Below are 18,644 nucleotides of genomic sequence, written 5' to 3'. Positions count from 1 at the left end.
CAGAAAGCAGAGAGTTCGGATGTTGGAGGAAGTCCTGAAGCCATGTACGCCTGTGTGGCCATACAACTAAAGTATTCGTCAACATATCTGAAGAAAGCACAAGGGCTTCAGTGCAGATTTTTTCAGAGCTTTCTCTTCTAAATCCTCCATGAATAAATTTGCCACTACTAGTGGCAGAGGACACCCCATGGCTGATACCATCCTACTGTTCGTAATAGCAGCCATTGAAGACAAAGGATGTAGATGTGAGGACAGTTTCACAGGGTTAGTCATTTTGAGCTGACTCCCTCAAGCTAATGAGAGAAACTTTTTTTTTTCTCTCCTTTTCGTGTGACTTTTTTGTCCTTGTTTGTTTAAGTGTACCATTGCACTTCTCTTATCTTTGCAGCCATTACTCCAGTACTCTCCTCTCTTTGTTGGATACTAATATACATATATTTTCTGGTGCTTCTTATTTCAAACGAGGATTTATCTGTGTCATTATGATTTTCTATTTTAACTCTAGAAGACTGCTGATGACAGTATGTGACCATTTGACAGATAGACACAGATTTATTCTGTTTTGCTAACAAGTACTATGAGTAACACACTGTTAATCTCTACTGACTGACATTTTGTAATTTATGCAGTTCTTTTTGAAGTTTCTTTAAAATATGTCAGTGAATTAATGTTTTATTTTTCTTACATAAAGTACATTATTGTTAAATAACACTACTGAGTGGTCATAACTGTTCATTTTGTGTCCATCTAAGTTGCTCAGCAATTATATTGTCATAATGGAAATTTCCAAATGGAAACAAGAAAACATAAACTATTTACCACTCATATGTAAATGAATGATGCTGACAATAAGAACATAACTGATCTGAAAACTGACTAACTTTTGAACTACAGTCATCCAACTACAGTGTCTCATTGCAAAAATTGCAGAAAGCTAAGCTACATTTCTGGTCTTGAAACATCCTGTGTGCCAGACCAGGACTCGAACCTGGACCGTTGCCTTTCAAGGGCAGACGTTTAGTCTGAAATGCATTTGTGATACTTTTTGTGCATTTTTTTCCTTTTACTTTAGCAAATAAAGATCTGTAGCATACCCCTATGCTAGGTTTATTTTCTGTCAGATACAACTGCTTCCACTATATTAACATTTTGGAAAAGATAAATTGCTACTCACTACATAGATGAGGTGTTAAGGGGCAAGCAGGCAAACTCTTTCATATGAATGACCACTGTGATCTCCGAGGGCTAAGGTCAGCTTTTGCTCCCAGAGATGAGAGTAGCCATGTGTGCATGTCCATTAGCTAAATAGCATCTAGCAGTCTTCTTCTTCTTCCTTTTTTTTTTTTTTTTTTAAATGTGTGTTTATCATTCAGTGCCTTCTCTGTATGGTGAGTAACAATACATCCTTTTCATACAGTTGTTGTTCCACCTATGATTTTCTGTTTTTTGATTTTGAATTTTTGCTCCCATTTAAGGCAGTTACCCCAGAATAAATCATGCATTGATATGCAACAAAATACCCTGATTAGACATTGGTTCATCAATATTCAATTCTTATGCCTTTTTCAGACAAAATGTTAGGTTTTTGACTATGGTGTACTTACCATATCTTACTTTCGACAAACACATCATGATGTAATAGGGGGCAAAAGAACATTGCGCCAGCTGAAAGCAATGAAGTTGAAGATGATGTAGTTATGTGCTTAGACATTTGAATTAAACACTCATTCTTAAACAATGGAAACTTCAGGTAGGGAAATCAACATTATAGGGAAACACAGATTGCTACTTACATTAAAGAAGACATGTTAAGTTGCAGACAGGCACAATTAAACGACGCTTACATAAAACTTTTGGGCACAGCCTTCATCAGTAAAAGAGAGGCACACACATTTCATACTCAAAAGCCAGGCCAGCACACTCATACACACAGGACCGCCACTATCTCGGCCTGGATTGCAACTACCACATGGGATGCAAGCAGCCATCTGGAGGTGAAGGGGAAGGGGAAGTGATAGTAATGGACGGGCAGGGCGAGAGAGAGACGAACACTGTCCGCTGGAATGTGCCGGGACTAGAATGTCAACAGGCACAGCATCAGGAGGTTGTGCGGCAGGGAGGTGCGGAAAAAAGGAGGAAAAACAGTAACATACTGTCTCTACACCCTCCTCTCAACAGTTTCCACCAGTTCTCTCCTATCATCTTGTCCCCATTCTCATCTCCCACCCTGTTTATTTGGCGCCCTCTGCCAATGCATCTGTCCATCTTTCCCCACTCCTTCCCTTTTTGGTCCTTTTTTCCCCACCTGCCCCACAACCTCCTGATGCTGCATATGTTGGCATTCTAGTCCCAGCACACTCCACCAGACAGCATTCGTATCTCTCTCTCCCCACCTGTACACTACTATCCCTTCCTCTTCCCCACCCCCTCCAGGTTGTTGCTTGCATCCCATGTGGTAATTGCAATCCAGGTTGAGATGTTAGTGGTCCTGTGTGTATGACAGTTGCATTCTGGTCCGAGATGCATGCATGAGGTGTGCTCACTTGTTTGTATGAATGGGGTGTCTCTCTCTTTTACTGATGAAGGCTGTGGCCGAAATGTTTATGTAAGTGTCTTTTAATTGTGCCTGTCTGCAACTTGATGTATCTTCTTTACAGTCTGTCTTTTCCTATGTTGTTAACATTCATTCTTGTAATTTATCTATGATACAACTCGCAGACTATTGAATAAACTTACAACAGCAGAAAATAACCCTATCAGATCATGATAGGTGTAAAAAGAAGCATTCCTTATCCAAGACAGCAGCATGGTCCAATGTAAGGTTAATCATAATTGGAAATATTTGGGAACAATTTTTACGGACACATATAGGCTACCAATGTGGGCAAATAAGGTCCCTGTGTAGACCTCTCAGTTCCTTTCAGCAAAATCACAGTAAGCTGAGAGTTGAATATTAACGAAGGGGTTACCATTTCTGGCACTTCCCTCTCAACTAGGGTAAGATATCTAAAAACTATAATCAGAACTGTAGGACTGGATGTATCTTTATATGTTTGAGGGACAATAGCATCTTCTCTCTCTCTCTCTCTCTCTCTCTGTGTGTGTGTGTGTGTGTGTGTGTGTGTGTGTGTGTGTGTGTGTGTGTGTGTGTGTGTGTAGAACATCAAAAAAACCTTAATAATTGTGATTTTTACCTACTAACTGCAAGAACTGATAGTTTCATATGGAGGATACTGGGTGGTATGAGTATAGTTTGAAGAATTGTTAGCTTGATGACAAAAGAATGAATTTAAAATTGCATTTTCATTTTATGTGATATGCTCCTATTTTACATCAATATTTTCACATAGAGTGTGCATTAGTATTATACAGGGCCACCTTCGAAAGCTTCATAGTTCATGGTGATAATTTCCACCACGAATCATTAGGCAAATGTGTACTACATGCATGCGCACACGCACACACACTATCTCAGTGTTTGGTGCTTTGCTCGTGTAGACTGTAGGACCTGCAGAGATCATTCTTTTTTTTTTTGTCATTTACAAACTGCAACATCCCCTGAGTTTTTCACACTAATCAAGGCCACTTAAGCATGGTCTGCCTTTTACTTTATTGTACAGATATTTCCATAGCAACTTTCATCCCCTAACAAATATTTCTTTATATCTAACCACAAAATGAAACACCAATTTTCATAAATATAGTTTACAATTTTTTAATGTAACGAAATATTATCCTTTTAATTTTCATCCCCTTTTGCACTCCCTTAGAGGTTGAATCTCCAGAACTACTGTAACACATTTCTTTCTTCTTCTTCTTCTTTTTTCTTTTTAACCGAGATGTTAAATACCAGTTTTCATAGAAGTAACCTTAAAAATCACTTAGTAGTTCTTTAGTAATTATTTATTTTTTAAAAAAACTGTCACCCACTATTTTAACTCGTTAGTGGTAGATTTCCAAAAATGCTGAAATATGTATTTTTTATTTTCTGACTGGGAAAAACAAATAGCAGTTTTTGTAGATCTAGCTTCAAAATTGCCGTAATAGTGACATACTTTCAAAAAGCCTTTCATCCCCTATTTCACCTCTTTGGAGTGGAATTTTGGACAATCACTTCTTAAATTATGCCTACAGTACAAGATCCACACCCTCACCAAACTTCAGGTTTCTATACTTAGCAGTTTGGGCTGGGCGATGATGAGTCAGTGAATCAGTTGAACCCACTTCATCCCATCAGGAGTTGAATTTCCAAAAACAGTGACATGCATATGTTTTATTTCTAACTGAGAAGCCAAATTTAATTTTTCATAGATTTAGCTTTAAAAATACATTCATAATAAAATATTTTCGTAAAAAGTCTCTTACCCTATTTCACTCCCTTAGGAGTTCAGTTTCCAAACACACTGAAACATGTATTTTTTTAAATGTGTAACTGAGAAGACAAATACTAATGTTCCTAGAGGTAGCTTTAAAAATACTTTAGTAGTTCTTTAATAATGATATATTTTCAATAAAAGCTTTCACCCACTATTTCACCCATATAGGGTTAAATTTCCAAAAATGCTGAAAAATGTTTTTCTTTATTTCTGATTGAGAAACCAAATACCAATTTTTGTAGGTCTAGCTTCAAAATTGCCTTAATAGCGACACTTTTCAAAAACGTCTTCATCCCCTATTTCATCCCCTTATGGTTGGAATTTCGAAAAATCCCTTCATAAACGAGAGGCATTTGCATGAGGCTCTCAGACTGCCTATTTTTAAGTGTATTTAATTTATATTCAGTAAGTTGATGTTGTAAGTAAAATGATATAGCTGATCAGAGTTAGAAGAAAAATGATATTTTATGAATGGTGATGCACTTGCTTCACAGTTTCAAATTCTGTCGAGTAAAACTGATTCGTGATTCTTTATTATCCAATAATGTTTCTATTTATACTTCCTTTGTTACATTATTTAACAACTGCATGTGGGGAAACAACATCCCATTTCAGTATAAAAGTGTTGACTAGTATGAAGGCAAATATCCATATGTTGTCATCTGTTTAATCATCAGTTCTTGTTTGCAATGGGTAGTTATCTTTTCTGATACCATTGTTTGTAGCCCACTCTGGGATTAAATGATCATATTGATAAACTATATTAATTATAGCAGTGCTTCTTCAAAATATAGAGTTTATTATTTCATTTACCAGGCAAAACGACATACGATGTGAAAACTAAAATTGAGGAATGTAGCAATATGAAAATAGCTTTTTCAGTTTTTCTTCTTAGTGCATCTAAAATAAAGATGTAATAAATAATTACTGGTTTAGGATGTACTGCGAGAGAAGGATCTTAGAATTGAGAAATTATTGAATGAACGTGAACTGGAACGGGCACAACTAACGAGAGCTGCCAATCAAGCAGATGAAGCTGAACAGAAGCTAGCATCTGTAAATAAGGAGTTTGATGAGGTATGTTGGTATGGATTTAGGTTAACTATACTTTGTAGCACATCAGTATAATATTGTTTCAAGACAGAGCTCTTTTCTGTCATTATTACTGTGAGAGCAACATAGAGTGACAAGTTTTTCAGCCTAATTTGGACATGATTTTTGTATATTATTCTATGTTTGTATTATGCATAGTGACTATAAATCTGTGTGTATCATAAAAATGTGATATATGTTTTCAAATTTTAGTATCGAAGTTCCATGGAGGTAAAAATCAAGGAAATTCAGGAAGTTTTATTGAAACTACAAAAAGAAAATGTAGAACTCGGTAATCAGTTAGATGATGAAAGGAAAAAGTATGAGGATCTGCAATTTAGATTTGAAGAAGAAACTATAAATAAATCTGACTTAGAGGTGAGAAAAACAATATACAGTATTTTGATGCTCAATAAGTAAACCAGTTCATCTAATCTTTCTTCTTAGTCATTCCCACCACATAATTTTAGGTAATATATATTTAGAAAGGTTCATAAAATGTAAGAATTTCTTTTTTCAGGCAATAATTTTGTGTGTGAAAGTATCAGTTCTTAAGTTTTTACCATCAGAGTAGTTTTAAGTTGTAAGAAAACAGTGTACAAGAATTGTCTGTTGATCATAAGCAACACATATGAGGTAAAAAGAATGTATATGTACTAAGGAATTAGTTTTGATGTTTGCCATGGATATGTCATTATTTTGCAATGTTTTGTTGGTCTTTTTTTTAAACCTGTTTTTCTAAGCTTCAGCTTAATTGTATATAAGTAGTGTTTGGTGAATGCCTTGTCTAAGTTGTAAAAGAATATTGTAATCTTTCTGGTGTTTAATATTATTAATTCTTCTGCACAACAGGCTACAAATGCAACACTTGAGCTACGTGTCCGTGAACTTGAGCTCCAGTTGTCTGGAGCACCAGATGTGGAAGCTCAGTTGGAGGCCCTTAGGAAACAGCACACAGTAGAATTTGAGGCATTACAGAAGCAACATCAAGCTGAACTTGAAGCCTTAGCACTGACTCATGGTCGAGAGACAGAAAAACACCGTCATGAAGCTGCTGAGCTCACAAGAAAATTGAACGAAACCTGTGCCGAGCTTGTTGATAAGATCGATCAGGTTGACAGACAAGCAAAAGCTGCTGCTGAAACTGAAGCTGAACTTCAGCAAGAAATTGAGAGAGTTAAAAATATTTCAACATTGAAACAAGAAAGTGAAATCAGTGAACAACACAAGCTCATCAATGAGTTACAAGACCAGGTGAGTCAGCTCAAGGGAGAACTAGAAAAGAAGTCTCTGGACACAAAAGAAGTCCAAGAAAGCCTTGAAAAGAAACTGAGAGATACTACTGATCTTCTCAATGTTAGTGAACAGAAATTAAATGAAGCTCATCTGAAGAATGAAGCTGAACTTACTGAGAAAAATGAACTGATAAAACAATTGCAAGAGAAAGAAGTAGAGCTTAAGAAGAAACTCGAAGACAGTGATAAATTGAAACAAAGTGTAGAACAACACTTTACTGATAGTGTGAATGAGCTCACAATGACAATCAAGGAGAAAACAACTACTATACAGAATCTCAAGGAAAAGGTTGATGATTTGAACAAGAAATTGGAAATTTCTGAAAGTGTGTTGAAGGCAAGTGAAGAAAAACTAGCAGAGACTGTCAGAAAGTACACAAATGACACAGATGTTAAGAATGAAGCAATAAAGGTATTAGAGGAAAAGGAAATACAGTTGAATAGAAAACTACAAGATGCAGAAGATCTGTTAAAGAGTAAAGAGCAACAGCTCACAGAAACTCTTGAAAAATTTGCGTCTGAACTAAAAGAAAAAAATGATCTAATAAGTTGCCTGGAAGAAAAAATAAAAGGAAGTAGCCTTGAGATCACAGAGCTGAAAGATTCAATAAATGCCTTGAAGCATGAGTATGAAGACAATTTACAGAAAATTAATCAGCAGCATGGGATGGACATTGCAGAAAAAACAAATCTCATAACAGCTTTAGAGGAACAGATTAATAGCAAGGACGAGGAACTGCGGATTATGAAAAATGATACTTTGAACATGAATGAAGATTTGTCAAGTAAAACTGAATTGATTACCAAACTGCAAATTGAAGTTGATGGTAAGAATATTTTCAGAACCTAAAAGCTACTATTTTATATTTCCTTGTAATTTCTTTACACAATTTTATATTTCAAAACAAAGAAAAGGTGTCTTAGTACTTGCTTTTTAGTCTGCTGATGTGAAATGGAATGGTAAAGTATTTCAAAACTGACATTATGGGCTACAGTTTTATTGACAAAATAAGATCATAGAATATTTATATAAATAATTTAGGAGGAAAGGAAGCAACTCATCAAACAGTAAAAGTGTGGAATTGTCAACAGGCACACAAAAAAGTCTGAAAACTTTGCTAGCTTTTAGATAAATCCTTTCTCAAGGTGGAGCGTGCACACGCACGTGCGCTCACTCATTTTCTCTCTCTCTCTCTCTCTCTCTCTCTCTCTCTCTCTCTCTCTCTCACACACACACACACACACACACACACACACACACACACATTCTCCTCTCTCTCTCTCTCTCTCTCTCTCTCTCTCTCTCTCTCTCTCTCTCTCTCTCTCGCGTGCGCATGCGTTTCTGTGGGGTATGTGCTACTCAAGAGGAGTGATATGAATCCCTATGTATTCTTAACAATAAATGATACTCATAAAGAAAAACCATGTAGCAATTTATCATAGAGAAGAGCACAAATGTTGTATGAATCTGTTATTTTATTTGCATTTTAAGAATCATGTCGAGGGATGATGGTTGTCTTCTAGATGGGATGGCAACTGCAGTAATTTTGTTAGAGAAATATCTGCATAGATAGAAACATCTAGCATTACTGCCTACTCTGCAGCCAGCATGAAGTTACCAGAGAAAATATATTTTTGACAGTAGCTATGATTTTGATCATACAAATGAAATATTTCATCCGACAGATTTCTATGTAGGTTTTGTGTTGGATGTTATAACTTGATAGAAATTGCACATTATCCATTTATTTTGTGTACATTTATGAATAAAACATGGATTGTAAATATGCAAGAGTATTGCCTTATAGCAATAACAGGGTTGCCACAGGTTGTGGAAATCAGGGAATATCAGGGAATTTCAGACACATCTGGGAATAATCAGGAAAATTTGAAAAAAAAAACACTGGAAAAACCATATTTTTGTCTCAGTAAATGAAATGGTTTGTTTACTGAGGTGTCAAGCATTGTTGCTGGCTGGGTGCAGCTGAGTAGGTGCGCCACTTCCCTCCGCCCTCAGTACTACTGCTTCTCCCCTTCCTACGACTCCCCTCAGCTTGCAGTCAGTGCTGTCTTGTTTTGTAGGTACCCAAACTTAATGAACATGAAGTTCAGATATCTATGGAACCATATACGATTATTGGTGCCTTGTCTTATACAAGCATGAGTGGTATCGGGTGTCATTCATCAGACAGACCAGAAGATGATGCAACTGGAATGTCGAAATTGGTTGCCTAATAAAACAATATCAAAATAACAGCTGTTGGTACAGTATTTTTAAATTTAATATCATGCCATTGTAAAAATAATGAAAGAAAAGAGGGAGCTAATGTTAATAAAGAACACGTGAGCTCTATTAAAGTACATTTATTATGTTACAACAGGTCTCATTCACTAGACAATGTTAGATGGCCTACTCTTGAATAGAAACAAATATTATGCTAAAAGCTACTCCCACTGCCAACAGTCTCCATAGCAAATTCGTACATAAATGTCGTGAAATCATGACTCATGTTGAAGGCACATTCTGGAGCATGTCATTTATTATGAGTAGGTTACTATAGCTCTTTACCTTAATTTTGATTTGTTTAACTGCACGTCATCTAGTGATGTTCATTGAATGAAATCAGTCATGATGTAATAATTGTACCTCAGCACAACAGAGGTGTTTCTTGTTAACATCAATGTGAACCAGCTGTGGAGTACAAGATGATCAAGTTAAGAAAAGAAGGAGTAGCTGTACATATAAAAATCAGCATTAAGTTCCACAAAGGTTAGGCAGTATATTGTATGGTGCTCCACAACTGTGGCTTTAAAAACTCATAAGGTGGTGGTACTGAAAGTCTAGCTGGAAATTCATAGATGTAAATGTTTACAAAATTACTATCATATTTTCCAGTTTTTTTTTGTTTTAAATTGTAGGCTAAATATTTTGCGGCATGAGATGAAGTTGACTTGCCCTATGTTACAAGTATGAACTCTGTACATAATTTAGTGAAATGGGGTCAGATGAAAATCTTTTAATCAATCTATCAGTTAGCATAGTAAAAACAAAGATGATGTGACTTACCGAACGAAAGCGCTGGCAGGTCGATAGACACACAAACAAACACAAACATACACACAAAATTCAAGCTTTCGCAACAAACTGTTGCCTCATCAGGAAAGAGGGGAAGGAGAGGGAAAGACGAAAGGATGTGGGTCTTTAGGGAGAGGGTAAGGAGTCATTCCAATCCCGGGAGCGGAAAGACTTACCTTAGGGGGAAAAAAGGACAGGTATACACTCGCGCACACACACACACACACACATATCCATCCACACATATACAGACACAAGCAGACATATTTAAAGTCCATTCTGGAGCATGTCATTTATTATGAGTAGGTTACTATAGCTCTTTACCTTAATTTTGATTTGTTTAACTGCACGTCATCTAGTGGACTTTAAATATGTCTGCTTGTGTCTGTATATGTGTGGATGGATATGTGTGTGTGTGCGAGTGTATACCTGTCCTTTTTTTCCCCCTAATGTAAGTCTTTCCGCTCCCGGGACTGGAATGACTCCTTACCCTCTCCCTTAAAACCCACATCCTTTCGTCTTTCCCTCTCCTTCCCCTCTTTCCTGATGAGGCAACAGTTTGTTGCGAAAGCTTGAATTTTGTGTGTATGTTTGTGTGTCTATCGACCTGCCAGCGCTTTCGTTCGGTAAGTCACATCATCTTTGTTTTTAGATATATTTTTCCCACGTGGAATGTTTCCCTCTATTATATAGTTAGCATAGTAATACGGTTATGCAGGTTTAACTGGGAACTTATTATTCATGGTGTCTTAAGTGTTGACTTATTATATGCTAGTATTGATTTAGGGCTCCTATACATGTTGATGTCTGGCTTTGGATCACTTTCAACATTAAAGTGCTGCTTAGGATTGGAGGTCATATTACAACAGCTGCTGATAAGTAATTCTCACTTCAAAATACCTTCAATGGACTAGATGTAAAACTAACAGTAAATGTTTATCTAAGCATGGTGGACAAATGTTGACAATAAAACACCAAACAGTTAGGTTCAAATAATAAAAAAAAAAAAAAAAAAAAAAAAAACAGTGTGTGAAAAATATATAAATCATGATGCATCAGGGTGTTGAATGATAATGTATGGACAGAACATTGAGAAGAGATTCAGAAAGCAGGCATTGTTGATCATAAAAGAAAAAAATGCATATGAAAGAACACAATCAATGACTCATCATGGTATTTAGAAATAACTCATAGAAAGAACATTTGGAAGAGATTTACTGAGCAGGCTGTGTTGATGAAAATTATTTCTTTCTTAAACCCTCTGTTTCTCAGGTCCAGTGTGCTGACTTATTTTTTTGTAATTGAGGTCTGTCTCCAAACATTACTTTCACCCATATGATACAGAAGAATATATAATATTTGTCAGATTTTGTTTTACACTTTGTAAGGTAATCAATAAGAATAATTACTTGTATGCCTCATAAAATGCTGACCATAGTATTCCCAGCAGATTAAATTGACCATTTTTTCTTTTTTGTGCTCCTAACAACCACTGCATTGCTGGTATGAGGTGGTGAACCCAGAACTTCCCATAGAAACAAATCTGTGCACCAAATTAGTTAAAACTTTCCTGAAATGGTCCAAAAATTGCTAAAGATTTTATTTTTGTGTTTGATTTTGGTCAGCATTTAACAAATGTAATATACATCTTGCAAAATGCTCTCTCATAGTTACTTTTTCATGTAAATTCACTGGCTTTTGATGTGCATATGCTATCAGCTACTTCGTACACTTTTGATCTCTGATTGTCCAATATCATGTTGTACACTTTCATAATGTTTTCTCATGTGGTTATAGTTTTGGGACATCCTTCCAATAGATTAACTTCTAGAGGTGTATTGCCATGTTTGAGTTCAACTGCCCTTTTCCTAGCTATTGAAAGTAAGAGAGTAGACTCATTATAAACAATCATCAACTTTGGGTGAATTTTCTTTTGTAATAAACTGTTCCTACAAACAATTTCAAAGTGTCATGATATCCTATTACATTTCTTTGAACAAAACACACATTACATAAAAACCTTTGTAAACAAAAATATTTCACAGGTCAAGTGGACACTTCACTTTTGCTGTTCCACTGCAAGTATCAATACAGAAAAAACAAAATTTCATAGATATCAGTGCTAGCTCTGTTCCAGACACAAACTTTACTTTTACATTCATACACACCTTGTAATGAGAGGTAGATACATATTACATTTACTATCAGTGTTGAACACCATGTTAATCTGTCTGTGTAGTGCTCGCCACCTCCTTCATAGTGACCCTTTTTTCACATCATGGTTTGTGTTCCACTCACAATTTTTCCATATCCTAACTGTGAATACAACAATGAATGATATCTGAATATTGCGCAAAGAAAGTAATACTAGAAACTAATTGCTGGGTTATGAAAATTGAGACTGCTGCACTTCTCATGTGCAGATGAATGGTGAAGACCATGTATGTATTCTGTTTCACTAGACACACACACACACCCACACACACACACACACACACACACACACACACACACACACACACACACACACCACTGATGCAGTTTGAAGAGCACCTTCAAGAAATATCTTGAGGTCCATGTTTTTCTGGCAACTGTTCTAATTAATCCACAGGAAGACCACTCAAAACCCTCACAGTGTGACTTAACACTTTAGACTGTCAGTGCTTAGCTCGTTGGAATTAATAACCTTGCATGCTTTTCTCTTGCAGTCCAGAACTACTTACAGGTTCTCCTGTGGTGCAGCAAAAATAATTTCTCTATAAGAAAAGATGGAATGGAGAAATGTTTAAGATTGGTTTATTGATAGACATTTTTACTCACTACCAAAGTATTCATCAATGTTGATGCACATGAAAGATTAGGCTGCATGCCAGACTGGGACTCAAACCTAAGTTTTTCCTTTGTGGTATGTGAAACTACAACATACAGGAGAAATGCTGAGGGTGTAGAACAGGTTATGTCTAGTGTAATGCTGATAGAATAACAGTCAGGGTTACTTCTGAATTTTCCTGTGTTGTGTTGTGCCTATGTTGATATAGGATTTCAATCAACTATTTCTGGCTTCTTACACTTGTACATTTAACCTTAACATTTAACAATCTTTCCCTATTCTGCAGATTTCCTTATCTCTAGATGACATTTTTTTTAGTAACATTGTTGTTTTCTTTGCCAGCTGAAGATTCAGCCATGGCATGCAATTTTTGTATCTGTCCATCCAACTCTGCATGTTATTGTTTTAAAAATTAGTAAATGAAATGTATCACATGTTAAAGTTATTGTCCATGCATAAGCAATTTCTTTCATACAACAAATGTCTACAGCTTTGCACAAAAAATTAGAAACTGCTGAAGAATCAGGCAAGCAGCTGTCAACTGAAATACAGAAACTACAACTTGATGTAGGAGATACGCAAAGAAAACTGCAGGCAGCTGATGAGAGGTCTGTCCAGCTCAGTCTTCAAAAGCAGAAACTGGTAATTAAATTTAAGAACAGAACTATTATAAGGGTCTCCTTCTCTACTCTGAAACATGTGGACAAAAAGTGTGTGTGTGTGTGTGTGTGTGTGTGTGTGTGTGTGTGTGTGTGTGTGTGTATGCGCACGTGTGTGCATGCATTCATGGGCATGCTGGTTTGATAAGGTGCAAGATCACAAAAAATTTAATTAGTTTGATTTAAGGTGGAAGGAGTATATAGAGCGTCTACACAAGGGAGATGAATTCGAACTCAATATTATGGAAATGGAAGAGGACATAGATGAAGACGAGATGCGAGATATGATATTGCGAAAATCTGATGGAGCACTGAAAGACCTAGTCGAAACATGGCCCCAGTAGTACACACCATTCTGTCAGAACTACTGATAGCCGTGGAATAGCCAGTCATGACTTGAGTGTGCAAGATGTATGAGACAGGTAAAATATCCTCAGACTTCAAGAAGAATATAATATTAACAATTCCAAAGAAAGCAGGTGCTGACAGATGTGAACATTCCAAACTAGATGTTAGTTATAGAAGTTGAGGAGCATGAAAGGGAAGCAGTGGTTGAGAAGGGAGTGAGAAACAGTTTAGCCTATCCCCAATATTATTCAATCTGTACATTGTGCAAGCAGTAAAGGAAACCAAAGAAAAATTTGCGGTAGGAATTAAAAGTTCAGGGAGCAGAAATAAAAACTTTGAGGAGGTTTGACAATGAAATCATAATTTTGTCAGACACAGCAAAGGACTTGGAAGAGCAGCTGAATGGAATGAACAGTGTTTTGAAAGTAGCATAAAAGATGAACATCAATAAAAGAAAAACAAGGGTAATGGAATGTAATTGAATTAAATCAGGTGATACTGAGTAAATGAGCTTAGGAAACGAGACACTTAAAGTAGTATTGGAGGGAAGTGTGGAGGGGGAGGGGGGGGGGGGATTTTTGAGGGAGATGAAGAAATGGATATATTAAGCAGATTCAGAAGGATGTAGGTTGTAGATTCTAGTAGTTATTTGGAGATGACAATGAGGTTTGAACAGGATAGAGTAGCATGGAGAGCTGCATCAAATCAGTCTTCGGACTCTCTCTCTCTCTCTCTCTCTCTCTCTCTCTCTCTCTCTCTCTCTCTCTCTGTGTGTGTGTGTGTGTGTGTGTGTGTGTGTGTGTGTGTGTGTGTCTTGCTCTCTCTCTCTCTCCCTCCCTCCCCCCTCCCCCTCTCCCACTCCCCCCTCTCCCTCTCCCTCTCCCTCTCTGGCTAATTCACTGTCTCCACACCCTCTAACCCAGTCCAGTGCCCCTTTGTGGCATGACTAGCCCGTGCATCTGCTGCCTTTCCCTCCCACATTCCTATTCTACACAGCTTTCTGGCTGCCTCTTCCAAGACACTGCACAATGTAGATATGTGTGTGTGTGTGTGTGTGTGTGTTACTCCTGAAGTATATTCATATTGTTGTGAATAATTCATTGCATATTGTTCTTACAGGAGGAGAAAATTGCTGACCTTATGAGCTCCACAAGTGATTCTTCAGTTCAGTTAACAAAGCTGAATACAGAACTCAGTGAGAAGGAGCGGGAGCTTGAGCAAACTAAAGAACAAGTCATATCTGCAAAGCAGGATATGGAAATGGCAAAACAAAAACTTGAGCTATTGATAACAACATCACAAAAAAATGAACAAGAACTGAAAGAAAAAATTGAATCTGCTGTCAGCCATGCTGAAGAAATTGAGAAAGATGCAGAGAGAAAGTTAACAGATGCAAAAATGAAGGAGCAGGAACTTAGAGATTTGATAGAGAAGTTACAGACAGATTTAAAGCAAGCAGATAAGGATTATGGAGGGCAACTCTCTGAAACTAAAAGTGAAGTGAAAAGATTGGAAGAAGAACTGAAGAAAAAAGATAATGAAACTTCTACTTTGAGAAAGGAGCTAGAGAAGAAATCAGAAGAAATGGTTAAAGAAGCAAATGAGAAAGAAAACCAGTATAAGAAAGATTCTGAAGAGTTATTTAAAATAATTCAGGGTAAGGATGAGGAACTAAAGCAGAAAATGGAAAACATTATTGTCATAGAAGCAGAATTGAAGAAATTGAAAGAAGAAAATGAGAAAAACAGAAATTCACAGGACAGCATAAAAAAACTACATTTAGAAGAACTGGAATCACTTAAATCAGAGAAACTTGCTTTAGATCAAATAGTTTCTGAAAAAGACTTGAGCATACAAGCTTTCATGTCTGAAATAAGTAAACTGAAGTCAGATAAGGATGCAATTGAGGCCACTCTCACAAGCAAAAACACTGAATTAGAGGCTGTGCTGGGTCAGATGGCAGTGCTGGAAAATGAGAAAACTAATTTTGAGAAGACATTGAAAACAAAAGATGTGGAAATGGACAAAATACTGGAAGATAGGCAACAGCTAACAAAACAGGTGGCAGATTTAAATGGTAAAGTAGAGATCATTGAAACTGAACTTTCTGAGACCAAGAAGCAGCTGAATGTAAAAGAAACAGAGTTAATTTCCCAAATAAACATTTTACAGTCAAGAGCAGAAACTGCAGAAACCACCATTGCTGAAAAGGATCGTCAGTTAGCAGAGCAAACCATTGCATTAAGTGGAGATGTATCACAGTTAAGAAACAGAGCAGAGAAAGCAGAGTCAGAACTTGCTGAGAAACAAAAACTAGAGCTGGAGTATAGGAAAACAATGGATGAAGATGTCAAAGTGCTAACAAAGAGAGCTGAGACTGCAGAGGCAGATCTGGCTAAATGGCAACAAATGCTGGCTGAGAAAGATAAGCAACTAATAAAAGCAACAGAAAATGTAGAGCACCTCCAAACACTCATGTAAGTACATTAATAACTTTGTTTCTAACTGACTTTTCAATTGTTAAGACACTCACAAGAACTGGTAGAAGTGTTATGCCGTAAGTTAACTAAATTTACTCTATTATAAAGAGATTTCAAATGTGACATATTCCTGTCATTATTTGTAGTTTTCAAATCATAGCTTATTATGCTGGAGCACTTAAAGGTTTATAGTGAAACATAAGCTCATAAGCAACTGAATTAGAAATAGCTGCTGTGTTAGAGAGAGAGAGAGAGAGAGAGAGAGAGAGAGAGAGAATACTTTCAAGTACTCAATGTAAGCATGTTACAAATTTTGTTTGAATTCATATTTTCCACAGATAGGATACAAACAAGGATTGTTAGAGGTATTATGCCATAAATGTATTCCATTTATCCACAAAAAGTAGAGACTGCACATGGCAATGAAAATCAGTTTTAGCTCAAAATGAGAGTTATTTTAAAAAACTTTCAAGATAAGTTTGGAGATGCTTGTATTGAGAAGAGATTGTACTTGTGACACCATTAGAAATCAAATAGTTTATATTATAAGTGACTGATTATTGTCAAACCTTGTATTGACAGTCTGAGCCATAGTCAAGAGTGGAACAGACAAAACATTCAGTTTCAGTGCATTTAATTGTGGGCAGGTGACACTTCATCTCTAAGCATTGGTAGACTCTGGACTTTAGATGAGGCACTGTGCCAAGACTGTATCACGAGTACTTGCATTAGGGGAAACATGTCTCCATCAGAATCAGCTGTCTCGAGTAGTAAAGTGTTGACAGCAGTGGTCACTGTCAACTTTTGTGGATTTTGACAGCAGAAGACATACATAAACTGCTGCTCCACACATGTGCCCCTGCTCAGGGCATGTTAAAGCGCACAGAGATTAGCATGAGTGCAGGAAGATCACCATTGGACACACATAGTATTGGAAAAGGTCAAGTGGACAATGATTCATGATATACATGTGTCTGCAAGAGTGTGCAAAAATGTAACAGTGTGTAGAGAATGCCACACTTGGCTACATTCAGTATGACTCTATATTGTTCTAGTCGTCCAAATATGCCATGCATGTGTTAATGATGTTATTCTGAATTGGCAGAGAACATCAGGACATCAATGAGGTGTGCAAAGTAGAACAGTAGTCCGTGAAGAACAGAATCTATAAATCTCTGCTATGTTTGAGATGCTCTCATATCAACTAAAATGCGTGATTATGGCAGTTTCAAGTATGTCTTCCTTGGCTAAAGGTATCGGAGTGTAAGCCTTTTCACAGTACAGAACAGTCAATACAGTGGGAATACAGTGGCATACTGTAGTGTGTAATTATGACTCCTCAAAAGTGATACAGAGCATCTGTCAGGAACGGTGCAAGAGTTAAGTGCATGACTGTCGCCACATGAGCACCAGGCTCAACCTTTCTTTGGCATCAGGTGCATTGTTGAGGACCACAGGCTTTTAGGCAGCTACATTGTGCCTTCATATATCATAGAATCAAATTTGGCCTTCACTATTGCTAAGTGTATGGAGCCAAACATCTTGGCTGACATGCTACAGAGGGTCCATCTGTCATCTTTATGTGGAGCACTGTGTCATATGGTATGCACTTAGGTGCACCAGGCAGCAAGATCAAATTCAGGTAGTTATTCAACAAATCTGCATACTCACCCCCAGAAACCTGCATCAGCTTGTCACTGTGAACTGTTGGGCTGTGGTGGAAATCGGTGACTGCTAAGTCAGTGAGACTATCCACCAAGCAAGTGTCCACAACATCCAGAAGTAGTTGGTAGTAGTCCAAGAGGTCTGCCTGATGATTGCCTTGGTGACACCCATGTCATGTGTAGGGGCGGGTGGTGCATTCCAAAGTTGAGCTCCATCTGCTGAGTGCCATATGTCACAATTGAGGAGCTGTTAGTGGCCATCAGATGGAAGGCAGTTGATGACCAGCAATGATGCATGGATGTTAGAGGCAGGATACTCAGATCCAACCCAGTATCTATTAAGAATTTCATACTGGAACGTCTGTTAGTGACAAACAGGTGCTTGGAGGACACCTGCCAGTCGATTGAACCTATTACTGACTGCGACTTGCATTTGGGTGAGATCACAATGATGACCTCTTCTTCGTCCGATCACCGAACTAGTGGTGGTACCTGTACATCCGTGTGTCACTTTGAGGATTCATGGCAGCACTGGAAGTCTACTGTTTGAATATTGTTGGTATCAACCTCTGCCATTGCTGGCACTGTCTGATGTCAACAGTGTACTGACCTGCATGCACTGCAGTTCGACCTTTGCCATGAGTGAGTCATACTTATCTTGTGCTAATGTTGCTGCAGTGGTTGCACCGTTGTCCCGTGCTGTGACTGAACTGACCTGTGCGGCTGTGAATGCATCTTATATTTGATTGGCCAGGTGCACCAAGGCATCCTGTGCCATGTCAGTCTGTGAAGCAACTATGGCTATTACCTGTGGCAGCAAATGA

The 18,644-nt window shown here is 37.4% G+C and overlaps 1 protein-coding gene across 6 annotated transcripts in view; it reads left to right on the top strand.

The window, feature by feature from the left end:
* LOC126251706 (CAP-Gly domain-containing linker protein 1) overlaps positions 1 to 18,644 on the top strand; it is a 571,456-nt gene that overhangs the window by 493,555 nt on the left and 59,257 nt on the right. For all 6 annotated transcript variants that reach the window (XM_049952334.1, XM_049952318.1, XM_049952309.1 and 3 more), the window contains 5 exons: positions 5,313 to 5,453; positions 5,682 to 5,846; positions 6,321 to 7,590; positions 13,160 to 13,311; positions 14,796 to 16,153. In XM_049952334.1, coding sequence (XP_049808291.1) covers positions 5,313 to 5,453; positions 5,682 to 5,846; positions 6,321 to 7,590; positions 13,160 to 13,311; positions 14,796 to 16,153 — 3,086 coding nt within the window. The remainder of the gene's footprint in view (positions 1 to 5,312; positions 5,454 to 5,681; positions 5,847 to 6,320; positions 7,591 to 13,159; positions 13,312 to 14,795; positions 16,154 to 18,644) is intronic.

The sequence above is a fragment of the Schistocerca nitens genome, chromosome 1 (genome assembly GCF_023898315.1).
Source record: "Schistocerca nitens isolate TAMUIC-IGC-003100 chromosome 1, iqSchNite1.1, whole genome shotgun sequence".
NCBI lineage: Eukaryota > Metazoa > Arthropoda > Insecta > Orthoptera > Acrididae > Schistocerca > Schistocerca nitens.
Note: the sequence above shows the minus strand (reverse complement) of the source record. Positions and strands in the feature narration are given on the sequence as shown.